Source organism: Ursus americanus, chromosome 4, assembly GCF_024610735.1.
Source record: "Ursus americanus isolate L20-20 chromosome 4, mUrsAme1.1.p, whole genome shotgun sequence".
Lineage (NCBI taxonomy): Eukaryota > Metazoa > Chordata > Mammalia > Carnivora > Ursidae > Ursus > Ursus americanus.
The window spans coordinates 47,355,064-47,382,106 of NC_142130.1; the positions used below are offsets into that span (position 1 = coordinate 47,355,064).

The following is a 27,043-nucleotide window of genomic DNA, read 5'->3' on the forward strand; positions in this document are numbered from 1 at the left end:
TGTACATTTTACACATTGAGTAAAACTTAACAAGAAATACAACTAATCAATGAATACACCAGTTGTTCAGACAGTCATTCAGTAGACATGTAATGAATACCCATTATGAGTGGAACTAGATCTGACTTATTTCTTTTAGGTGTTTTTAAAAGCTGGCTTTCTGGAACAACTGGAAGCAATGAGAGATGAGAGACTATCTAAAGTCTTAACATCGTTCCAAGCCAGAGTACGAGGCAAACTGATGCGAATCAAGTTCCAGAGGACTCTGGAAGAAAGGTATGATATCCCTACCCTACACCCCCACTGCCAGGGTAGTGGTGTATCTGAATCAATGTGACCTTATCTCACTGTCTTATAAATAGGTCAACATAAAAGGGCTGCCACCTCTGCTTAGGCTGGGACTTCACTTAAAATTTTTAAATCCTGGAACACCAAACAGAGCACAAAGGGCTTTTATTGCTTTATCTAACCAAGTAAAGGCACAATTCATATGTATCTTGTATTGTTTCCCTTTGGAGGGATTCTTTATACTCAAGGAAGTCTGGATCTCTGAGGGTGGCGTGACTCACAATTCATAACAGAAGCAGACCTGGAAAGGTTTGCATGCATCGCACAGCCCACTCTAGGGAAATTTGCTGCAGAGTGGGGAGGTGTTCCGACCACTTTACAACCTCCCCTGGGTCAGAAACTGTGACTGTTGGTGATATGTAATCGTAACTCTCTTATTTCATTTCAGGCAGGTTCCCTAGGGACATTTATCACCACCCCATTTGGACACTAAGGTGTAGGTTTTGTCTATTCTTTAAGAGAATCATGGAAAGCAAGCTAGCAAAATCTCCAAACAGAGGGATCAGGAGCAAGAGATTCTGCTGTTGTTGCATTTACTTTTTTGTGTAGTTTACCTTCTGGAGAGAGGTCCACAGATCTTGGTATAACTTGTTTAATTGACAATCTGTTAATTCCTTCTATTTTTCCAAAGAAGGAAAAGATCATTGCATGGTGATATCAAAGATAGTAGAGAGACCTTTCCTACAGAATCTTCTGTGACTCATATCATGCTCAGTAAGGTATGGGTATTTATGGGATTTTGGGGATCAGAAGACATGGCTTCTAGGACTAGTTATGTAAACTTGGGTAAAACTCTTAATTTTTGTGTAGTTTACTTCCTTCATCTGTAAAATGAGGTCTTTACCATCCATTCCTCCTAAATCATAGGATGGCTTTAAACAATTTTTTTAAATTTTTGAAATTTTTAAAGATTTTTATTAGAGTGCACGTGCACGAGGCTGGGGGGGTGGGGTGGGCAGGGGCGGGGGGATGAGCAGGTAGCCTGATGCGAAACTTGATACCGGGACCCTGGGATCATGACCTGAGCCAATGGCAGGCGCTTAACTGACTGAGCCACCCAGGCGCCCTGGCTTCAAACAATTATAAAAATATTTCAAACACACAAAAAATACAGAAAATATTCTAATGTACACTCATGGAGTTTATCATCAAAGTTTAGCAGTTCCTAACATTTTCTCTATCATTGCTCACAATTTAAAAATATTTACAAAATTGGAGCCCTCTGTGTATTCCTCCCTTGATCCATATCCTATACCTAGTTCCCCAGATCCTGAATTTGTGTTACCATTCCATGTTTCCTTCATGTTTCATATACAAAACATACAAAGGTATGTTTTCATACCTTTAACATATCTTTCTGTAGTTGCTCACAACATTAAAAAAAATAACAGATACAGTTGAAGCCCCTTGCATATTTCTGCCTTGATCTGAATCCTATGGAGATATGCAGATGTCCTTAAAAGGTTACATGATTTTGCCTGTTTTCAGTCTTCACATAAATAATATTCTGTATATATTATCCTGAAATTTGTCCTTTATATTCAGTACTATTTTTGAAATTTATTAATGTTGATAAATCTAGTGCTAGATTATGGATTTTAACTTATATAGTATTCCATTGTACAAATATACCATGATTTATTTATCCCTTTTCTAGTTCAAGTAAATTTAACTCATTTACAATTTTTTGCTATTAGGAACAGCTCTGTAGTGTCATTTTTGTAAATGTCTGCCCCTGCACATGTGCGGGAGTTTCTTGAGGGCAATGTAACAGCTGGTGAGGCCCGCACTTTCAGCAGCTTTTCTCTAGGGTATTAGTAGATTTTAGCCTACACACCACTTCATCTTCATGAGATAGTGCCAAAGTGCTTTCCAATTTACTCTTCACCGGAAGTGTACGGAAGTCCCATTGCTCTATATTGTTGCCAACCTGTGGTATTTTGGACTTCAAAAACTTTTGCCAAACTTTGTCATATTTCTGACTTTGGGGAAAGCTAGCATTTTCCTCTTAAGAAGATGTTGACTGTAGATTTTTCTTTTTGTAGGTACGATATACTGTGTGGAGGACATTTATTCTAGTCTATGTTGTTAAGCACTTCTATCAGGAAAATGGTTAAATTCTTTTTCTGCGTCTACTGAAATAGTCACATAGTTTTTTCCCATTGACCTATAAGTATATTGAGTTATATTAATAGATTTTTAAAAATATTAAACCCACTTTGTTTTTGAAATATCTTTTTCATACATTGGTCGGTTTGGTTATAGTATTATCATAAGGATTTTTGCAACACTGTTCATGAATAAGTTTGGTAAATTTTTCCTCCTACTACGTTATCTGACTTTGGATTGAGATGACCTTAACCTTATTAAACAAGTGGGGAATGTTTCCTCTTTTCAAACATGAAACAATTTATTTTGATTATCTGTTCCTTGAATGGTTGGTAAAATTTGCCTGTAAAGCCATGTAGATCTGGTGATGGGGATTTTTGATAGATTTTACAATTTTAATTCCAGTTATTTAACAGTTGTAGGCCTATTGAGATTTTCCTTTCTTTTTGAATCAGTTTAGATGAGTTTCTTTTAAAAAATTATACATTTCTTTTAAATTTTCCAATTTGCTAGATTATGATTTTTAATCTCTATCATATTTATAATTATATTTCTAAAGCATAATCCTAGATTATAGTCTTAGAATTTATTTCTAGTATTGTTTATTTGTGCCTTCTCTTCTTTTTCTTGATCATTTATGTCAGATGTTTATTTAGACTAATACATCACCTTTTTTCATTTTTTTCCCTAGTTTATTAGTTTCTGATCTCATCTTTATTCTTTCCTTCCTTCTACTTGCTTTGGGTTTATTATTATAAATTCGCAATTTTTTTCAATATGTCTAATCATCTGCTTAATTCTTCAAATGAGTGTTTGATTTAAATGTATCTTCCAGTATTAGATATTTTATTTGGTCCTCTTTCAAATCTTTCTGCCCTTTTATCATAATGGCTCATTTCTTTCTTGTTTTTTTAAGTCTTTCCTCTATGCCTTTAAGAATTTTTGGCAATTATTTTATGGTCTCCGCCAGATTGTTCAATTATTTGCAATTCTTGGGGGGTTAATAAAACTTTTTATTATAGTTGCTCACCCTCACTGATGGTTGATTTTTTTTTTTCCTATATGTGTTTTATATTTTTGAAGAGTAAGCTCATTTTCAAAGGGACTTTAAGAGAATCTCTGGTGCTTGATTTTAGGGTATTTTCTTCAGTGCACATTTGCATTTTCCTTTCCCAAAAGCCCAAAGGGTATTTATTACCAGCGTAAAAAATGATGAAGCTAAATTCTTACATACATCTGCACTAATCAGATAGTATCATTTAAACCTCAGACATTCCAACGGTTCTGGTGCATTATAAAAAAAAAAAAATTCCTAGAGTAGAATTTTTTCTTTACCCTGAGCCCAGAGCAAATTAGATGTACTTCTCTTTGACATCACTTTGTGTTGGTGGTGAATTTTTAAATGTTCTTTTCATTAAGGATGATGTTCTTTGAAAGTCTCAGCCTGTCTCTTTATCCATGTGGATATAAAAATATAAATCCCTACAATAACAACACTGGATTCTCCTTCCATGAAAATGGCGAAGCTATACACACATTGACTTTCACTAAGGTTTTTGCTCCCTCTTTCCTTCTTGCCCTTTTCAGGCTCAGCTCTCATTGAAAGGATGTGTGCAGTGGGAATATTTGGGGGACATCTAGCCCACAATATCACTAGCCGCAGAAATCCCTCATAGGGCTTTTGCCAGAATCAAGTGAGAGCCCAGATGTAGAAGTGCTTTGAAGACTAATGCGAAATTTTAATGACTCCTCAAAAGATATGCTTCTTAAGGATCTTTTTTTTTTTTTAAGATTTTATTTATTTTTTTGATAAGAGCAGGAAAGCACAAGCAGAGGGAATGGCAGAGGGAGAAGGAGAAGCAGGCTCCCAACTGACAGGGAGCCTGATGTGGGGGCTCAATCCCGGGACCCTGGGATCGTGACCTGAGCCGAAGGCTTTACTTAACCACCTGAGCCACCCAGGCACCCTGTTTCTTAAGGATCTTACTTGGGAAAATGGCTCTCCTATTGTCTGGGTTAACTTGTTTTTCTTTATTCTCTCTTGATGTAGGGATGCACTTCTTTTGATCCAGTGGAACCTAAGAGTTTTCATGGCTGTGAAGACCTGGCCCTGGATGAGGCTCTTCTTCAAGATCAAGCCTCTTGTTCCATCTGCTGCAATGGGAAGGGAGATAGCTGCTCTGAAGGAGGAGTGTGTGCAACTGCAAGAAGCCTTGGAGAAATCAGAATCTCAGAGGGAAGAATTGAAAGCAGAACAGTTCTCCTTCATCAGGGAAAAGAATGACCTGCTTCTTCAGCTGCAGGCTGTGAGTGGCCCCACCATTTGTTCTTCACATCAAGTTTTTAATTAGAGCCCCTTGTTTTGCAGGCAGTGTTCACCTGAGAAAAATGAGGCGTGTGCTTTTCAGATACTATAGCATTTCACCAAACACAATGGAAACACGTTAAGGAGACACCCTGTTTCCTAGTGAAGTGATTTCATTGGCAGGATGTCTTTGAAAAGGGGACAAACTCTTAGATGGGTTTTAACTATGTAAAAGCACTGCAATCTATCATGGGAGCCAAGAAGCTCTGGGTCTTCATTTAAATTTTGTGTGATCCATTAGCAAATCAAAAGACAGGATTTAGTAGATCCTGAGAAAAGCTTTACTGAAATCTTCAGGATTATTGCAGTATGCTTCTAGCTGTTTTCCTGATTTTGTTCTCTCTACTTCCCCTTCCCCAGTCTAAATCAACTTCACTAATCAGTCCAATTCTTAAAACAGCAGGTCTCAGCATTGGTTTTGCCTCAAACTTACTGGTGAAGCATTGAAAAAATAGAAGAAAGACACCTAGACCCCATGTCAGATATTTTGATTAAGGAGGCCCTACGTGGGTTCAAATAATCTATATGGGTGATTCTGAGATCCAGTTAGGTTTGAGAGCCATTGTCTTAAACAAACATCATGTTGCTTCCCTGATGAGTAAATTTCAGATCCTGCGATATGTGCATTTTAGACTCCAGCCCTTGGCCTTGGCATCCAAGCCTCCATCTCCAATCTGATACTGGTGTGCCGTTACTCACTCCCTTTCACATTCCTCCTCTCTAGCCACCAGGACTGCTGTAATCCCCAAACATCCCAAAAGCAGGCATGAGATTTTCTCCACTGTTAATATATTCTCCACCCCACTTAGCACAGTGCTAAGTTAAAAAATACTGTGTTCCAATGCAACTATATACAATTTATATAATAATATTATAAATATAAAAAATATTAAAATTATAAAACATTTTTTTACTGCTTTTTGAACTTACAAAAAGCAGAGAAAACTTAGTAATTTTAGACTGATCCAAGTTATTCTTTTATTTGGGGGCTCTGCTATTCATCAGTGTTCCAAGAGGCCGTATTTTGCAGAATTTCACCCAAACCCATATTTCTTTCTTTCTTTTTTTTTTTTTTTAAGATTTTATTTATTTACTTGACAGAGAGAGAGCGCGAGAGAATACCAGCAGGAGAGGCAGCAGAGGTAGAGAGAGAAGCAGGCTCCCTGCTCAGCTGGGAGCCCAATGTGGGGTTCCATACCAGGGCCTGGGATCATGACATGAGCCCAAGGTGGACGCTTAACCAACTGAGCCACCCAGGCATCCCCCAAAACCCATATTTCTGATACATATTTAACATAACATTGGTTCTAGAATTTCAGTGTATTTCAGGCTCACCTGGGATGCTTTTTAGAAATACAAATTCCTGGGCCCCACTCCAAACCTACTTTAAATTCATACTGTGAAAATCACCATATATAATATCATGTTTTGTGTGGCTCAGGGGAGAGGCAGCTTTGGATGAGACCTGGCCTCCCAGTTTTCATCATTCTTCCTGTAAACAGAGAGAGTGGCCAGTGCTACCTAGGCCAATATGGGAGATAGAAATGGACCCAACTCGTGCAGGGGGTGTTGGGTAAAAGCCTGGGATACACGATAAAGGATCAGCATGGGGAACATGGGAAACCCATGGGAAGCCCATGGGGGCAAACCCAGGAAGACCGAGATGAGTTCAACTTGCAACTGAGGTTTTAAAAGTTGACAGAGCTATGACATATTTTATTTTTATTTATTTTTAAGGGACACAGGTGAACACAGTAAGGATGAAGGGAGCAAAGATTCTTTTTAAATCATTCAATTACTCAGAATACCAGCAGAACTGAGTGAACCCGTTCTGAGTGACATTATTAACTGCCATCGGGAGGGGCTGTTCCTACTGCTAACTGCCACACCACTGCTCGGCTGGTCCCCACATCCTGCTGTCATGTTTAATGAAGAGATCAATGATGGTCGATCGGACTGTCTTCTTCATTCAGTGATGGTGACAGGTCCAGTACACATACTGAATGGAATAGAGCAAATAAGCATTCTGCTTGTCAACCTGGTGTGAACTAAGATCAAATGTTCCCATTATTTCCTAAACGTTGAAAGCTTCTCTGATCTGCATGGACCCATCCTGCTTTGACGTTTTTGTTTGTTTTTAATTTATCCTTTTTTTTGGTCCTCAGTGATGTTGGAGATTTACTATTCTATGCCTTCCCCATCTGTGCCTTTTTGAGCCCCATTTGTTGGGCAGATGGCCATTCTTAAGAGTTAGCCAGAAATCAATGGCCTAGAATTCTGCCTTTTCTTCTCTTTTTTCCTCAAATTTTTATTTAAATTATAGTTAAGATACAGTGTAATATTGGTTTCAAGAGTAGAATGTAGTGATTCATCACTTACATATAACACCCAGTGCTCATCACAACTAGTGCCCTCCTTAATCCCCATCCCCCATCTAGCTCATCCCCCACCTGCCTTCCTCCAGCAACCCTCAGTTTGTTCTCATATTTAAGAGTCTCTTATGGTTTACTCCCCTCTCTCTTTTTTTCTTCCTCTGTGTTCAACCGTTTTGTTTCTTAACTTTAACGTATGAGTGAAATCATATTGTATTTGTCTTTCTCTGACTTATTTCACTTAGCATTATCCTCTCTAGCTCCATGCACGTTATTGCAAATAGCAAGATTCCTTTTGATGGCTGAGTAATATTCCATTATATATAACATATATGTGTACCACATCTTCTTCATCCATTCATCAGTCTACGGACGTTTGGTCCCTTTCCATAATTTGGCTATTGTTGCTGCTGCTATAAACATCAGGGTGCATGTGCTCCTTCGAGTCTATATTTTTGTATCCTTTGGATAAATACCTAGTAGTGCAATTGCTGGATCGTAGGGTGGTTCTATTTATAACTCTTTGGGGAAACTCCATGCTGTTTTTCAGAGTGGCTGCACCAATTTGCATTCCCAAACAACTTAAGCCAGACAAATAGACAGCTAATAAATTGCTGGGGGAACCTGGCTGGCACAGTTGGTTGAGCGGCCAGCTCTTGATTTCCGTTCAGGTCATGATCTCAGGGTCCTAGGATCAAGACCTGCATCCAGCTCCGTGTTCAGTGGGGAGTCTGCTTGAAGATTCTTCCTCTCTTTCTCTCTCCCTCTGCCCCTCCCCCTAAATTGCACACTCTCTCTCTCTTAAATAAATAAATCTTAAAAAAAAAAATTGCCCAGAGTGGCATATTGCAAAGAATGGATGATGAGGTCTAGAGATGGGAGATGGAGATGTATGTGAAGTTATGTTGCAATGAAACCTACAGTAATTAAGGGCTTGCTCACAAAGAAGGGGTTTTAGCCTCTAACAGACAAATCAGAGAGGTTCAAAGTTATAAAACATGTTTTATAGCAAAAAGGCAATTCATTTTTTACTTGACCCATAACACAGGAACAATGGGTCAATCAATGAGACTTGGAGGCAGGACATTTGAGAGAATAAAAAGAAAGACTATTTTACATTCGGTGTATAACTTGTGGAGTTTACCACTGGCAGAATCATTGAGGAAAAGATTTTCATTGGAAATAATAGTGAAATCTAGTTAGTAACTTGCAAGTAAAATGTATGAATTCTAAATTTAGCCTATAAATAAAAAAATATATAATTCTACTTATTGAATATATATATATGGAGATATATATATACATATATATATGTATATATATATCTTCAACAAGTGCATTAGGGCACTTATAATAATATTATAAATATTCTAGGGTCTGAGGGAACACTGCTTTCTTAAAAGAGTGTATTCTGAGCAGGTGTCAACCTCAAACTCTATGCCCATGTGGATGCTTCCAGAAGCTGTGAGTTAAGCAGTACGCCACTGATTTTTGGAGGCATGTTAGCTCCTTTAGGCCACCAGGATTCTATTAAGTGCTTTAGAAGAGGTAATCTAATCTACTGAATGGCCCGAAAGATCAAAAGCACCTCCAAGCACAAGCAACTCCTCCACTTCTCAACAATAGGATCAGGGAACTGGGAATTTTATTTCACCTGCTGAGGAAAGGAGGGTGAAAGTGCTGGTCACAGGGCAGGCAATTATCTCTTTGCTATGCGTTAAGCAGCATTTTCGCCTAGCTGATAAATTATTTCCAGCTGTTGGCAACAATTTTCTCCTCATCATGGCAGGAGCAAGAGACCCTGGCAAATGTTGAAGAGCAGTGCGAGTCGCTGATTAAATCCAAGATCCAGCTGGAGGCCAGAGTCAAGGTGCTGTCTGCGCGGGTGGAGGAAGAAGAGGAGATAAATTCCGAGCTGACTGCCAGGGGGCGGAAGCTCGAAGATGAATGTTCCGAGTTGAAGAAGGAAATCGATGACCTGGAAACAATATTGGTGAAGTCACAGAAGGAGAAGCGTGCTACAGAGCACAGGGTACTTTTTTGATAATGTTAGGGAGGCCTGGATGCCCGATCCCACCCCCCATCAGGTTCCGGCACCAGACTTGCTCGGCTCAAATGAATGAACAGGTGGCCTGAACTTTACAGCAGTCCGAGTAGGAACCAGCATAAAATAATGGGTCCAAAGCACTGTGCTGTCCTGATTCAAATTTCCGATTCAAATTTACAGAGCCCCATTTGATTTTCTAAATGAAACATCTTCACTTGTTTCAATCTATTATACCTGAAATCTAATAGAAAGAGCCGAACAGTTTCATCGGGCCTCTGAGTATCCTTTTTTGGAAGGAGAGCAGTTTAAACTGATGAAGTTTACTGAAAGGTGATTTGGGAGGCGTCTGAACCCCCAGCTCTGTCATTAATTTGAAGTTCGACCTTGAAGATGTCATGTTAATTCCAGTTAAGGATTTTGACATTCCGTTCATTTCAGTTGAGGGTTTTAACTTGTGCCTCTGTGCACGGATTGAAACTAGCTGAGGTGTCTGATAAACAACTGTCTCTGGAATGACACTGTAATTTTGGCAGACGATTAAATAGCAACTCTTGTGCCATTGGTTCCCTTTCATACAAAGCATGTGGGCCTGATAGAGCCAGCTTCCATTTTTGCATATTTGAACAGCTGGAACTCTTCTTTCATTGCCACTCTCAGGATTTGAGACACAACAAGATTGCTACGTGCCCCCTGAGTACTCAGAAAACTACCTTTAGTGGAGTTCTTATTCTATGATAATATGATACTCTGAAAACTGGCCATCAAATGAGCTATCCTGATATCTGCTTAGCCAAAATACCCCATTCCCTAAGTCTGTGTGTGTGTGTGTGTGTGTGTGTGTGTGTGTGTGTAAGAAAAAGTGAATTTAGAGTTTTTAAAAGTATATCGGGAATGTAGCTAACTTTAGTTCTTTATGACACTGGCTACCTCTTGAGACTGTTCTAGAAAAGAGTCAATATGGCCCTTAGTGTTAGGCTCATCCTCTCAGTGGAAACTCTCATGCTACTGTCACTGTCGTCTTCCCACAGGTCAAGAACCTCACTGAGGAAGTGGAGTCTCTAAATGAGGATATCAGCAAACTTAACAGAGCGGCCAACGTTATGCAGGAGGCCCACCAGCAGACACTGGACGACCTGCTCAGAGAGGAAGAGAAAGTCAGCAGCCTGAGCAAAGCCAAGTTGAAATTGGAACGGCAAGTAGATGAGGTGGGTAGTGTTGTGTCTTGCTGGTTAGCCGTCTACATGTATGCAAACTTCTGCTTTTTACTTAATTTATCTTGACAGTTTGGGGAAAACTTAGTAGCATGGCTTGTATCTTTAATATTTAGAAACAGAGGTTTATTTGTTTCTTGATGTGCCCTAAACCACTACAGGATAACAGAAGCCCCAGCATGTAATCCGTCAGTTTTTAAATGCAACCTTCATACAACCCTGGGCAGTGGGAAAAGAACGTTGAGAGGAATTATAAAGAGTTATCCCTGTAAGTGATGACTTGTCCCCATAGCTCCTGCAGAACCTGGTGTTTTGCCTGACAGACATGCTGGTTCTGTACTTGACACTAGTGTTTAAAGATTAGTTTAAAGGCCCTGTTGTGTCTCCAGTGGTGCGCTGAGGTTTATTTATAATTGGAAGATATGTAAATCACAAGCTGTGTTCGACCTGTGCTTTGGGAAAATACTTGTAAGATTTTAAAGATGGTGTCCCTGTTCTGCCTCCAAACACCCTCTGAAATAAAGATGTTTCAAACCACCCTTCATGGTACCTTCACCATTCTTCCTTCCCCTCTCCAGCTGGCAGAGCCAAAGCATTCACTCTCTTATTAGTTCCAAAAGCTTAGCCTTTATAAAATTGCTAAAAAGGGTGGTCTGGCTTTTTTATTTGAATTATTTGCTGCTTTTTCCTCACGCTTTTCTATCAGTTTCCTCTATTACCTGTTAGTTGTCTCAATTCTCTTCCTATTTCCACTGATTGTGTGTCTCACAAAGCCTCAATATGAGGATTTACTGTGCTCCCTCCCTCTCCCTCTCTCTCTCTCTCTCTCTCTCTCACACACACACACACACACGCACACACACACGCATACACACACACTCACATGTTCTCTCCAGGAGTTCATCTACTTTCAGGTTTTTACATACTCCTTCCAGAAATTCTCCCTCCTCCTCCTGTTTGAATTTCATTTATTTTGCTGGTTACAGGAAATAGCTTCTATTGCTGAAAAGCAAACATTTCAATATATCCGTGAACAAATAGCCATATTGTAGCTGTTATCTAGCTTCCTGCTACACCAGCCTCAATGTTGTTGACAGGGCCAATCCAGACAAAACTGGAATGTTCTGACCATCCCGGTGGGGAAGCAGAATCTGACATAATGTTATGGGCTAGAAGAGGGTACCAAGGGGGTGAAGGAGATATGGAAGTCATGCCATGTGCGATGTGTATGAAAGGGTCTGTGATACTGAGTTGGGAGACCCAGAACAGAGGCCTCATATTCAGAGATGATTATGTGGAGACAGATTTGCTTGGTGTTGCTCCAGGGAGCTGAGCTTAGACTCATGGGGAGAATTTACAGAGAATATTTTGGCTTCTTATGAAGAAGCACTCCTGAGTAAATGGAGTCATCCACCCATGAAATGAGCTGCCGTGTGAAGAAGTGGGCTTCCCGTCAGTGACCAACAATCAAATAAGGGCTCCCTGGCTATTTATTACTGGCTCCTTCCTTAGGATAGAGCTCATATTCCTTAATCTCCAAAGTTGTCTTTCATCACTGTAACTTCTAGATTTTTGTTGTCTTACCGATGCATGCAGTATTTATTTTAAAATATCTACACACCAGACATCATTTACATAGTCTGTGCTTGTATTTTTCTTTCTTTTCCCACAAGGTAAGTGTTCATGAACACATCTAGAAAAGTATAAACTTTACCAGCTTATTCAGCTAACTAATACCTCCTTTTGTCAGCTTGACGGTGCCCTTGAGCAGGAGAGGAAAGCAAGAATGACCTGTGAGAGGGAAAAGAGCAACCTGGAGGGCGATTTCAAGCTGCAGCGCGTGAGTATGGAGCACCTGGAGAGCGGCCGGCTGCAGCTGGCGGAGAGCCTGAGCAAGTAAGCCACCTTGCCGTTGAGGCGACATTCGGGAAGACCTTCTACCGGGAGGAACAGCTCTCTCATGTCATTGATCCTCATGACTCCAGGGCCAGATGTCCTAAGACCTGAAGGGGAAGACAACAAGCCTAGAAAATGATTTTTTTTTTTTTTTGGTTAGCTGGACTTTATTATATGGTTGTAAAAAGGGAGTAAATGCATAATCTAGAAGAATATGAGAAGGTATCTGACGAGGAGGTGGGAAAGAAAGGTATAAGGCATATGAGATGGGAGTTATTGAAATTTGAGGCTACAAGTCCAAAAATAAAAAGGGCTCAGTTCTTTCACTTCTTTTACTCATGATGAGACCAATGGCATAAAAAGTAAAAATTAAAAAATATAAATAAAAAAACAAAAACCAATAAAAATTTTAAAAATCCTAATGTGAAGTTCAATACAGGCCTCTGATCACTTTAAGAAAGAGTTTGCCAGATATAACTTCATTGTTATTTTCTATCAAGTAATTTACCATAGAAGTATTAAATCTTAAAATTTAAAGCAAAATATAACAGTGAAAATTAGTGGAACTTTCAGCTCACATGAGCTCTGGGCAAGATGGGCCCTCAGTTTAGTTTCATTGCTCAGTGAAATGAACTTTCTCATCTTGTCTCTTGCTTAGACTAGACTTAATTCTAACTCGTAGGGATTTTCAAGTTATTGGGAATAGATCAAATAAAAGGGGGAAGCAGTGAGGCCCAAGAGTGAGGTAAGGTCCGGGTAAAGCTGAGAGCACATCGATCTCTAGGGCCGTAGGGAAGAAGAGAAGAGAGTCAAGTGAGCAGCTGCGAGCTTCTGGTTTTCCTATCCGTGTGCGTGAGTTGCCACAATACGTGCTCATATGCAGGCTTGATTAATATTCGAAGAAGTTACTGAACTTGTTAGGTGTTTGGAAAAGAAGAAATAAGTAGGGCCACCTGGGTGGCACAGCGGTTAAGCGTCTGCCTTCAGCTCAGGGCGTGATCCCGGCGTTATGGGATCGAGCCCCACGTCGGGCTCCTCCACTATGAGCCTGCTTCTTCCTCTCCCACTCCCCCTGCTTGTGTTCTCTCTCTAGCTGGCTGTCTCTATCTCTGTCAAATAAATAAATAAAATCTTTAAAAAACAAAAAAACAATCTTAAAAAAAAAAAAGAAAAAAGAAGTAATCCTATAAATGTATGGAACGTTGAAACCATGATAGAGATCCCTGAGCATTCAATTTTAAGATGATGTTTCAGCTCAGCAAAGTGCAAAGGATGCCCCATGTCCTCGTGGGCCACAAGTCAGAGAGCTCTGGCATTTTAGAAATCCATGTTTTTAGAAAGGTACAACCTTAATTATTAAACTTTTTCTCTATATGTTGGCTAACTGAACATAATAATAAAAAAATAATTTTAAAAAACCCTTTTTCTCTGAATGGACCTGGGTACATATAAAAACTTAATACATGATAAAGATGGCATTTCAAATTAGTGTTGACTGGATAGAGTAGTTAATAAATGGTGCTGAGATCATTAGCTATTCATTTTCTGAGATGAAAGTTAAATTTCTACCTCTCACTATTGACATACACAAAATCCAGTTACATTAAAGAATCAAACTGCTAGAAGATGCAGCATTATTCACAATAGCTAACCTATAGAAGCAACCTAAATGCCCACGGATGGATAAATGGATAAAGAAAATGTGGTGTCCACATATAATGGAATATTATTCGGCCTTTAAAAAGATGGAAACCCTGCCGTATGTGACACCATAGATGAACCTGGAGGATACTATGCTAAGTGAAATAGGGAGCCCTGAAAGAACAAATACTTCGTGATTCCATTTATATGAGGCATCTAAAATGGGCAAACTTGTAGAAACAGAGTAGAATGGTGAGGGCTAGGGGCCGGAGGGAGTGGAAAATAGGGATGTTATTTAGCAGGTATAAAGTTTCAGTTATGCAAGATGACTGAGTTCTAGAAATCTGTACAACAATGTGCCTATAGTTAGCATTACTGTATTGTGGTAAGAGGGTAGATCTCATGTTAAATGTTCTTAACCACAATAAAAACAAAAATCAATGTTGAAAACAATATAGGTGATAAGTCTTAGGTAAGATGGCAGGTGAAGTTTTCTCGAATAAGTGACAAAGGCCAAAGACAGAATAAGAATATTTTGATACATCTAATGATATCAAATATTTAAACATTTATGTGGCAAAACCCAACACAAAATCAGAACAAGTTATATAAGATGGGAGAAATATTTGCAGCAGCAATCAGAAAATAATTAAGACTACTGAAAGGAACTCTGTATTTCAATAGTTATATGAACAGCCTGGCAGACAAATGATTAAAGGATACCACCAGGCAGTTTATTTGGTTTATTGGCCATTTTTTAATCCTCGTAGTTGACAAGATGTTGCCTCACTGTTAAACAAGGACATTAAAAGGAAAGACATTCTAATTTCTCTCTGACGAGGAAAAATTGAGAAATATGCTAATATTAAGTATAAATGTAGAGGAATAATCTCATACTGCTGTTGGAGGTCAAAGGGCAGGGTTATATATTTTTAAGCACAAACTTATACTTGACCCAGCGATTCCCTGTTCTGTATCCACTTGAAGGAAACATTCATGTGTGCACAAGGGGGCATGGATGAGAACAGTGTTATTTACAAAAGGAAAACATTGGGGAAAACTAAAGGGCTTATTAATAGGAAAATGGTAAATTACAGCATGTCTAAATCATGGAATAGTGTATCACAGTTAATTTTTAAGTGAAGTAATTTATGTGTGGGCCAACATGGAAAAACCGCCAATGTGTTATTAGGTTAAAAATAAGTTATGGAACTATAAATACAAACATATACCATATTATACCTTTCACAGTAAAGAAAACGAAACTATTTCTACTGATATATAAACACAAACGTATGTCAATACTTAGAAAAACTGTCTGGAAGGATTCACACCAAATTGATAATGGTGTTTATCTCTAGGGAAGGAACAAAGATTGGGTGTGATAGCCAAGGAGATTTCAGATATAGATATAATAGTTGAATTTTTACAATGAGAATGAGTTCATGTGTCATTACTATAATTTTAAAAATATTTAAGCCAAATGTTACCACTCTAAACAATTCCATTTGATGCATTTTTCCCTAACAGGAAAGAACTAGAAATGAATCAGATGAATTTAAAGGTGGAGAAGGAGAAAGGCCTGGTGGCTCAGCTTCAGAACATGGTTAAAGAGCTTCAGGTAATCATTTATCAAATACCTGTGTGTAGCTATATGTAGATTCCTGAATGATAATTGGTACTTCAGTAACAAATGCTTTGCCAGGGTATCCATACCCTTAGCCTACTACAGACAGAAGCAGAAAAGAGCAGTGGTTAAGAAAGTAAACTGTAGCATTCCCTCGGGAAAATTACTTTTTAAGCTTAGATTTTCTTACCATAATAAAAACATCAAGAATTTGTTCAATATTTGTGGTGACCAAACATTGTGCTAAAATCCTAGGCATTTATTTTTTCAGTCATTAATCTTCCTGACAACCTTTGAGCTAATATTATTAAATGCAACAGTACATTTAAGTGGTAAGCATAGAGCCTGATCCATGGTAAGCATTCAGTGTTAGCAATTTAATTTTTTATAATGATTAGTCTTTGTGATTAGAAGGCAATTCTGTTTCTGTGCTGAAATTTTGTTTTGTATCTACTTGTAGTTTCAAAACATTATTTAATAATGGAAAACTATTTATAAGTTTTAGACCGTGTAGCTGTTTTATACTATTTGACCATGTTATAGAGTAATATAAGTATGGATGGATACATACATATACATACACACAGACACACACAGACACACACTCACACACACACATATATAACTCCTTACACATGCTGTATGCATATGCATCTGTATGATAGATGTATTTCCTTTGGAGCTAAATGTTTATCTCAATAATGTAGCCATTACTCAAAATAATTTTGAGCCTCTTTCTGATAATTATTTTCTGAGACATTTTGAACCAAATAAGAAAGCCAGTCTCACTGATTTATAGTCATGATTTCAAACACAATATTAATCTCTAAGCGATTATCTATCATATTCACCGGGCTTGTCTACAAATGATACTTGACTTTATCCAAAATAAAAAGACTCAGAAGTTTCAATTTATCCAAAAGACAAACTCTCTTCCCTTGATGATTTAAAAAAAAAAAAGCTCTGAAGATTATTTCTGAGGAAATGTTTCAGAAACATTTGGTTTAATGGTAGTATTGTTTGGGAAAAATTTATTGGATCCCAAAATAACTCACTGGAAGGGGATCATGGTAACTTGGGTGTGGAATAAATTTTTTAGTGCCTTTTCTGTCATAACTCATCTACAGATCTGGTAGCCTGCATATTGGCATGATCTAGAAATCAGCATTCTCTAGCCATTGTACTCTCATTTAAAGGAAAGGAAAACACACTCTAAAATAGATTCCATCCTTTTTCACCCCTATCCTAACCTATGCCTAATTATTAAAGGCTATGTTAATGAACATCAGTGGCTTCCCTGGACTATAATGATGCTATCAAAATTTGTAGAGCTATTTGCCCTTACACTAAAAGGGTTTTGGGCTCTGGGAGTTCTTATCACTGATTTCCTTTATCCAGCAATTCTTCCTCTAATGGTATCAGATTACTATTCATCATAGCAGTCCCCATTCCTCCACCAATTCTAATTTGTTACTTCGGATTTCCTGGTACTTGAAATCACCTGCAGACTAAGAAGCTAAGTAACCAAGTTTGTTGGAATTGTGTGTAAAATTACATTGATGCTGTTTCTTAAGAGTGAGTTTCTTGGACTCGGAGATATTAATTCTAGTCTTCAGATATTTGCCCAAGTTCCCAATAATTGAGATCGGTAAACTAATTCTAGAGGAGTGAGGTATTGTATATAAAATTCATCATGTTAGTTTTTATTAACTCTCTTTAAATTTTTTCTTGCTCTATGAAAAATGTTTCCTATTGCTTTGGAAAATGCTCTTAACTGTAGTTTCCCCTCCATGTATAGAATTTAATGAAGTTTCTCGTCAGCAAGGACTGGGAGATCTGGAGGAACTGCACGTTTGAATTCTGGTCTTTGTACTGATTTGGGGAAAATAATTTAATTTCTGTGTATTCTATCTTCTTTATAAAATGGGAACCAAGGGTGTTATGTGACTTTTCTTAGCATTGAGAAATGTATAAAAAATACAGTGAGGCTCTTCAATATAAAATATGCTACAAGTGCTTTGTAAAAGTCAAAATTGTTTATTGCTGCAGATAGAGACACAGGCTTTAAAAAGGGAACTGGAAGTTGAAAGGACTACTCGAGCCAAGGTGGAGAGGGCGAGAGCTGACCTCACCCAAGAACTGGAAGACTTGAAGGAGGGGCTGGAGGAAGCAGGAGGCACCAGTTTGGCTCAGCTGGACATAACTAAGAAACAGGAAACAAAATTCCAGAAGCTTCGCCGAGACATGGAAGAGGCTACACTGCACTTCGAGGCAACTTCTGCCACTTTGAAGAAGAGACATGCAGACAGCCTGGCCGAGCTCCAGGGCCGGCTTGAAAATTTACAACAGGTCAAGCAGAAATTAGAAAAAGACAAGAGCGACTTGCAGCTAGAAGTGGATGACCTCCTGACCAATGTTGAGCAGATGACCAGAGCTAAGGTAAACATTCCTAAGTCCACCTTACAGACTTCGGAACATGAAAGTAGGTGGGGGAGGGGAAGAAAAATAAAAATAAAAGAGATTGATGACTTGAGGTGTTTGCTAATGGAGGCTACAGTTCTTTAGGTTGACTAGATCAGGCTTAATTTCAGTGGGCATTGTTAAGATCATGTGGCTATCACCTGAATGTAGCCTGACAGCAGCTTCTGGTTTTATTGGAGTTCCAGTCCATGTTTCTTGTGGGTCTTTCTGGTGATGACATGAATAAGTAGACTGGAAAGTGAAGCCACTAGTTATGTGAGTGGTGTGTCTCTCTTGAAGAATGGCTTTGAATTGGGAACACTCCTGGGGGGTGGCTCAGACACTCTAGTGTTTGTCTCCATGAATGGTAGACACAAAGAGCTTTGCTAACAGGAGAGACCTCCCCCCCCCCCATCTTTTCTGGCATCTCTTTAACCAGCCAGCACTTAGAAGGAAGTTTCACCACATGCTCTTTCTTTGCTGAGCCCATTAATCCATATAGTACAAGCTTTCTGTCAAATGACTAGGATCAGATCACAGGTAATGGCCATCCTACCTTCTGGTGTTTGAGAGAAGGCTTATGTTAAGTTAAGCAGAATGAATACAGGCATACAATCTTTTACTGAGCTTTGCTTTATTGGGCTTCCCAGATATTGTGTTTTTTACAATGGAAGGCTTGTGGCAGCCCTAAATTGAGCAGATCTATTGGTGCCATTTATGTAACAGCATTTTCTCACTCCATGTCTCTGTGCCGCAGTGTGGTAATTCTCACAAAGTTTCAAACTTTTTCATTATGATTATACTTATTATGGTGATCTATGATCAGTGATCTTTGATGTTACTGTTGTAATTCTTTGGGGGCACCAGGAACCATGCCCCATATAAGAAGACAGACTTAATAAATGTGTGTCTTCTGACTGTTCCTCCAACTGGGTGTTCTCCTATCTCTCTCCCTCTCCTCTCTATTCCCTGAGACACAACAATATTGAAATTAGGCCAGTTAATAACCTTAAAATGCCTTCTAAGTGTTCAAGCGAAAGGAAGAGTTGTACATCTCTCACTTTAAATCAAAAGCTAAAAATGATTAAGCTTAGTGAGGAAGGCATGTTAGAAGCCAAGACAGGCTAAAAGCTAGCTAGGCCTCTTGTGCCAAATGGTTTGCCAACTTGTGAATACAAAGGAAAAAGTCTTGAAGGAAATTAGAAGTGCTACTCCAATGAGCACATGAATTATAAGCAAGTGAAACAGACTTATTGCTGATAATGGAGAAAGTTTGAGTGGTCTGGATAGGCAATCAAAACAGCTACAGCATTCCCTTAAGCTAAAACCTAATCCAGAGCAAGGGCCTAACTCTCCAATTCTGTGAAGGCCAAGAGAAGTGAGGAAGCTGTAGGACATGTTTGAAGCTAGCAGAGGTTTGTTCATGAAGTTTAAGGAAAGGATCTGTCTCTATAATATAAAAGTGCCAGGTGAAGCAACAGTTGCTGATGCAGAAATTGCAGCAAGTTTTCCAGAAGATCTAGCTTAGATAATTCATGGAGATGGCTACACTACACAAAGAAGCTCAATGTAGACAAACAGTCTTCTATTGGAAAAAGATGCCATCTAGAACTTTCATAGCTAGAGAGAAGAAGGCAATGCCTGGTTTCAAAGGACAGGTTAACTCTATTGTTAGGGGCTAAAGTTGAAGCTAATGCTCATTTGCCATTCTGAAAACCCTAGGACCCTTAAGAATTGTGCTAAGTCTACTTTGCCTGTACTATAGAAATGGAAAAACAAAACCTGAATGACAACACGTATTTGAAGCCTACAGTTGAGACCTACTGCTTGGAAAAGAAGATTCCTTTCAAAATACTACTACTCATTGACAACGCTCCTGGTCACTGAAGAGCTCTAATGACGATATACAATAAGATTCACATTGTCTTCATGCCTGCGAACACAACAGCCATTCTACAGCCCATGGTTCAAGGAGTCATTTTTGACTTTCAGATCTCATGATTTAAGAAATACATTTTTAAGTCTATAGCTGCCACAGATCCAACAGAATCACTGATGGATCTGGGCAAAGTAAATTGAAAATCTTTGGGAAAGTATTCACCATTCTAGATTAAGAACATTCATGATTCATAGGAAGAGGTGAAAATATCAACATTAACATGAGTTTTGAAGAAGTTGGTTCCAATCCTTCTGGATAACTTTGAGAGGTTCAAGACTCCACTAGAGGAAGTAACTGAAGATGTGGTGGAAATAGCAAGAGAACTAGAATTAGAAGTGGAGCCTGAAGATGAGACTGAATGGCTGAAATCTCATGATACAACTCTAACAGATAAGGAGTTGTTACTTACGGATGAGCAAAGTAAGTGGTTTCTTGAGACACAATCTACTCCTGGTGAAGATGCTGTGAGGACTGCTGAAGTGGCAACAATGTATTTAGAATATTACATAAAGTTAGTTAATAAAGCAGCAGCAGGTTTTGAAAGGATTGACTCCAATTTTGAAGGAAGCTCTGCTGTGGGTAAAATGCAACCTAACAGCATCACATGCTACACAGAAATCATTTATGAAAGGAAGAGTCAATTGATGCATCAAAACTCATTGTCTTTCTTTAAGAAATTTTCACAGCCATCCCAACCTTCAGCAACCACCACCCTGGTCAGTCAGCAGCCATCAACATTGAGCAATGTCCTCCACCAGCAAAAATATTATGACTCGCTGAAAGCTCAGATGATGGTTAGCATTTTTTTTAGCAATAAAGCATTTTAAATTATGGCATACACATTTTTTAGAGACAATGCCATTGCACAGTTAATAGACTACAGTATAGTATAACCCTAACTTTTATGAGCGCTGGGAAACCAAAAAATTCACTGACTGACTTTATTGTGATATTACCTTTATTGTATGGTCTGGCACTGAACATGCAATATACAAAGGTATGCCTGTAGCCAGAGTCACATTCTCCTTGTGAGCAGAATTTGTAAAGTTATCTGGGAAAGAGACAAACCAATAATAAAGCTCAACTTGCATGGGCCATAGCCAGAAAAATGTGGTATTTCTTCAGAGAGACTGAGTGACTTCTCAAATATTTAGCATTAATTCCCTTTAAAAACCTCATTAAGTAGAAAGAAACACAACCACCTTGTTTTTCTTTCTCTCTCTCTCCACTATCCCTGCGACCCACCCCTAATTGTCTTAGAATGTAAATCTAGTAAGGATTTAAGTCCTCTCTCCTCTGTCTCTTCTGTGTTCTGCCGTTTATGTGGACTCATCTTTCTTTCGGCGATGAAAGCATTCTTTCTCCACGCCCTGTAGGCTTCATTTGCTTTCCTCAGCCCAAATGAGGCTCTAGAATCCTTACTCTTTATAATCTACTGTGCCTCTTGTTTATCCTCAGGAATTCTTCTGTTTCTGCACATCTTAGTAGGAAGTCATAGTCATAAAACTGTTGATAGGTTCACCATAAATCCATACTAATTAGATATGAATTTCATACTTTCCAATTTCCTCTAGAATTTCATTGCTGTTCAGAAGTTCTTTATTCTTCTAATTCACTGTTTTATTTTAAACAAAATCCTCCCTTAGATTCTAACCCTGACTTTCTAAATCCTTTTCAATAAATGGTAAGACCTACCTGATAAGATCAAGACCATTCAGTATAACTTCTCTTTTCACCTTATATTTTTCTTATACTCATCTATTTCTTTCTTTCTTGTCCCAAAGAATAAAATATTTTTCCACATAACCATTATTCACCCACTGCAAAAACAAACCAAAATAAGAAAGACGTTTCCTCAGATACTAGGAGGAGGAAAGTAAAGTCTATCTATATCTGCCTCTGTCTCCTTGACCAAAGAGTATTGTTCCATTTATCTATTGCTGTATAACAAATCATCCCCAAACCTTGTAGCTTCAAACAGTAATTTATTATCATCTCTCTTGGTTCTGGGATTGACAGGCTTAGCTCAGATGGCAGTTGAGACTGGAGTCATCTGAAGGTTTATTCATTCTCTTGTCTGACTTCTGGGCTGGGACAGCTAACTAGAACGGCTGGGGGCTAGTTGGAAACCTCTCTTGCCATGTGGCTAGCAAGGTTTTCCTCACAGCACGGCAACCATGGGGGACTTGGACTTCTTACAAGGCAGTTTAGGGAGCAAGAGCAAGTACGACAAGAGACTAAGAAGCTGCAATAATTCTAGCGAGGCCGACTTAGAGTGCAGTAGAGTGATTCCATTATAAGTCACAGGCTAGGGGTCTTTACAAAGGTGTGAATACCAGAGGGTGTTGGACATTGGGGAGGCCATCTTAGGAAGCTAGCTCCCACCAGCGGATATATATCTGCCTCACTACCTCCTCAATCCTGTAGCCTCTGCAGTGTCTTTTATTACCCCTGCTTTTCTTAAAAGTATTCTCTTAAGTTGTTCTTTCAAAGATCAGTAATGCCTCCTTTCCTCAAATTACTGTGTCTAAAAGCAAATTCATCACCTTCTTCTGAATCTGGTGTTTCTTCTGGACATTTCTGTTGCTGGCACCGTTTCTTCCCATCACCCACGCTCTAAGCCTGTAATTATTTGTTCCCTCTCTCGTTCTTTGCTTTCCAATCAGTTCTTACAGCAGGTCAATTCTTCACTGTCTTACAGTTTTCCATTCTATTCCCACATGCAGGAAGGACTTTCATTACCTTTTAACTGGACTAGTAACGTAGTTTCCTAAATTATCCTTTTTGCTTCTAGTGTTTCTTCTTCTTTTTAAAATCTATCCTATATAGTATCTGTAAGAATATCTCTGGACATGGCTTTATAGAATCATGTCCCTGCTTAACAGTGAACTCCAAACTGCTGCTTTTCAAGGTACCCTATGGCCGTGATCCGACTCAACCTACCCTGCCAGTTTTAGATTCCATTACTTTGCTTCATGGACCTGCTATTTCAGCCAAGCTAGAAGGTTTGCCCTCCACCAAGTGTCCTTTTTCCACCAATATGCCTTTTCCAAACTAAGCCCTCTCCCTGGAATGCTCCAGTTCAACTTTCCATATTAAAACTTTATCTGTTTCAGAATCACGGTAGCACTTTTGGGATCCCTCTTGTACTACTGCATTATATAGTCTTTTAACTTTGCTTAAATAGAAAGCATCTCTAAGGCCGAAACTAGGTCTTATTTTACTCAGACTCACTACGTGATAGGCATAACCTGTATACGCAAGTACTAGCATTAACTTTTACATATGCCTCTTGGGAATTCTGTGGCCCATACGTTCTGTGACTGTTCAAGGTCATACAATTACAGTAGGGATGGGCCTCGACCCCCAATTTTGTTTATGTTGGTGGGTGGCCACATTCTCCTGCTGCCTTAAATATTTCTTAGTGAGATAAATTGATTCTGTTCACTCTCATAGGCATATACGTTATGCTGAAATTTCTCTTGAATGGTTTATTTCATCTTTTCCTGAATTATAATGCCAGGAATGCCAATACTCACTGGTACAGTGGGAACTGAAGCATTTTCAAAAAGTATATTATGCTGACAGAGAAGCCCAGGGAAATTTAGAAGTTATGGGCAATCTCACAATTATCTTGATTATTTTGAATTCCCATTGGTTCCTGCATCTCTGGGAGACAGCATTCTTAGGCAGCATTTTAAGAATCAGCTTTAAGATGAATGTACATTATTCCATTAACCTCTTCTTTCCTGGTATGAAAATGTAGTGTCTATCCTTTATGCTTAAATTTGAATTTGTACCATCATGTTACAACCCATTTGAATGATATGTCCCTGTATAGGCTACCTTTAGATAAACAATTTCAATGTCTTTTGCAGATCCTGCTTATAAAAAATACATTGTAAATTGGAAACACTCTGCCAGTGGTTAACATTGCCCACGAAATACCTACCATATGAAGCTATGCCTACGAGCAAGTGCGTTTTCTGTCTGCCCAGGTGGCTGCCTACTCTGCACACATACACAGCCCAGCTGGGCTTTACTACACAGGAGTCTCTTAAAAACTGGGGATTCTCTGGCTCCTTTGCTTGCCATTTCCACACACCATTGACTAAGTTGTCTTATAGAGCTCTGTGTTCTTTCACCCTCAGCAAGCAGGTGCAAAGCGTAGAATATTGAGGGCCATAAACAGAAGTGCCATTTCTCACACCTGGATGTGTTCTTCCTGTCCCAGTTAATGGGTCATTTATTATCGGAGACAACATAAAATAAAGATGGTTCACATAGTTATCATATTTTTATCCAGTTTCTTCCGGCACTCAGGATTCTCGACAGTATGAGTCAACTAGGATGTCAATGTCACATTCCCTTTGTCATTACTACTTTATATAACAGATACTTAGGAATCTAGTATTTTACTGTTTTTTCCTTGCCTCTGCACAGGCCATTATCAGTGCAAATCCCAATTCCAACACTCTCCAGCTGTGTGAATTTGGACAAGGTGTTTAGCCTCTCTGACTCTGTTTTCTCATTTATAAAACAGAGTCAATCTGGACTCTTAAGGGATATTTTCATGAAAAAAAAGAGTGTGCCAACTTTGTCAAATTCCTTTTAGGAGTGAGAGCAAACATTCAACGTTCAAAATATAGTTAGAGATCTCAGACTATCTAAAGACCGTTAGATTTATCACTACAATAGCTTTTTTTCTAGTAGCCAGTGGAGAAGGGATATTTGAGTGTGCCTGACATTTAACTTCAGGGCTCTAACCTATGTGACGCTGATGACATTGTATGAGAAGCTGGCCATCGAATCTCTGCCAACTGTAGGTGCACAATCACCAGCAAGCCTGGGTGTGCTGTAGAACATCTTCGAACTTGAACTCCATGACCTTCCTCTTCAGCCTCCAAAGGAGCATGCACACGATTTGGCTCTTCACTTGTTTGCTCATCAGTGGATAATATCTTGACCAAGTTAAAAGGGGTTGGAGATTAGAAGGAAAGCTAGAATATGACCTCTAGGTAAACTTTAGTGGGCATGTTGGCCAATCTCTCACTCAGGCAATAATTTGATTGTCTGAAACATTTATTAAGTACCTATTTTGTGTCAAGCACTGCACACTGCCATGGGGATACAAGAAGATGTAATCTGGTAGTTTTTCGTTGGGAGTTTAGAATAGTCACTAGTGTAAGCTTGAAGAGAATAATCTTCAACATAGAGTTGGCTCTAGCTGGAGGTCTCCAAGGTTTTTGCTGGTTCAGGGATTTTTCAGAGGACTAAACCTGGCATCTTTTAAATGTCTGGTCCTTCGCCATTGCTACATCACCACAAATTAGGTAAACATTCAGACTATTAGGCTCACTACCCGATTTCACATGCATCACCATTTTCTTGGAATGCCATTGGTGTGATCCCTTCTTTATTGTCTTAATTCTTCCTTTTCCGTAGCACTCATTGTAGAAACAAAGATCTCATGGAACTGTTCTACGGATTGAGATTTAATACATGCAAAGAGCAAAACAAACAGCTATCTATAGAACTATGGATCTATAGAACCACCAATGTAACTTCCGATCATATTAATAACAAGGATGCAAACTACAGCTAGATAATGGGGATACAACCATTTTATGTCTGGCAGCTCTTGGTCCTGTTTAAGAATCTTGAGTCTCAAAGTCACTAGCATTAGTTCCAGGGTCTGGCAGAAATCTGATGGGTAGATTGGTTACTTAAATCAGGTAGAAGTACAAAGGCCAAATGGCATATCCTTTCCACCAAGCACGAAAAACCCATTCTGAGAAATTGGAGTTTAGAATTAACTCAACAGGGTTGCCTCGAGCCTGCAGCCTTAGTGATCCAGAGGATGCAGATGCTTTCGCAGTTCAGATTTCCGTCATTAAGCCATTGCAGCTCGGATCTATCTACTTTCTTCTGTACTGCTTGGTCAGCCCTTTGGATTTCCTTCCTTCTTCCCCTGTTCCTTTCCTCCCCTCTGCATGTCCCCAACTGTTTATCGAGCTTCTCATATGTGCTTGACACTATTCTAGGCACTAAGGGGTTATCTGTGATCAAAGAGAATCTCTACTTTCATGAAACCTATTCTAGTGGGAGAGAAAGAGGGTTAAATATAATGTCAGGAAGTGATATGTACTTCATCAGTATTTGGCATGTTTCCTTCTTCAGAAGAGCAAAGAATTCTAGAGAGTGTCACAATACCCAGAGAGTTGGCTTTCTGCATGACACCTATAGCCTAAGAAGCTTGGACGCTTAAAGGCCCAGACCTTGACTTTACTGTGTTTGCTGAAATTAAAAGATACAGTTTCCCAAATGTTAGCTGTGGTCTTCAGAGCCGAAGAGAGCCCAGGGGTCCCAGGCACCACACCCCCTTTCTTATGCAGCTAATTCAGCATGGCCTCCATGAACCATATCCAGCCCTTCATTCTCAACTCATAGGCTAACTCCGAGAAGCTCTGTGGTCTGTATGAAGAGCGCTTGAAGGAAGCAAATGCAAAACTAGATGAAGTGACTCAGTTGGCAAATGACCTGAACGCACAGAAGACAAAGCTACGGAGTGAGAATGGTAAGTAAATGGGCTGCTTTGGGTGTGAGTGAGCTTCAGTCCCAGCAGCCTGGTGGAGGGATGACTGAGATGATCACCCAGTCACTGAAATGGAGTGAGCGTTTAAAGATTCTAGGGGAGCAATGCAACCTCTGATTTAACCTTGTCCACAGATACACTCTTGTCTGGTGAGGGTTGCCTCGGTGCTGGTTTGGGAGGCTCTGCCCAGCTCTCCTTCAGGAAGGAGAAAAGCAATATGCAGTTGGATGAAGCATCTGTCAAGATCAAAGGATGGCAGGGGCTGTCCAAACAGCCTGTAAGACATGAATTTTTATAATGTCGACCTCATTGAAACAGGCATTTTTTTCTAATTTTCAATAATAAACCCATACTTTTTGTTTTACACTTAGTAAAACCCACAGTCTGTACAATGGCCTACAAAGGCCGTGTAATTGGGCCCCTCATTATCTCT

At 39.2% G+C, this 27,043-nt stretch overlaps 1 protein-coding gene across 1 annotated transcript in view; it reads left to right on the forward strand.

Annotated features, from left to right (window-relative positions):
- MYH15 (myosin heavy chain 15) overlaps nucleotides 1–27,043 on the forward strand; it is a 145,810-nt gene that overhangs the window by 60,136 nt on the left and 58,631 nt on the right. Inside the window, exons 21-28 of the mRNA XM_087861640.1 lie at nucleotides 140–276; nucleotides 4,508–4,763; nucleotides 8,984–9,226; nucleotides 10,270–10,446; nucleotides 12,203–12,348; nucleotides 15,520–15,610; nucleotides 17,666–18,055; nucleotides 26,466–26,592. Of these exons, the coding sequence (XP_087717766.1) occupies nucleotides 140–276; nucleotides 4,508–4,763; nucleotides 8,984–9,226; nucleotides 10,270–10,446; nucleotides 12,203–12,348; nucleotides 15,520–15,610; nucleotides 17,666–18,055; nucleotides 26,466–26,592 (1,567 nt within the window). The remainder of the gene's footprint in view (nucleotides 1–139; nucleotides 277–4,507; nucleotides 4,764–8,983; nucleotides 9,227–10,269; nucleotides 10,447–12,202; nucleotides 12,349–15,519; nucleotides 15,611–17,665; nucleotides 18,056–26,465; nucleotides 26,593–27,043) is intronic.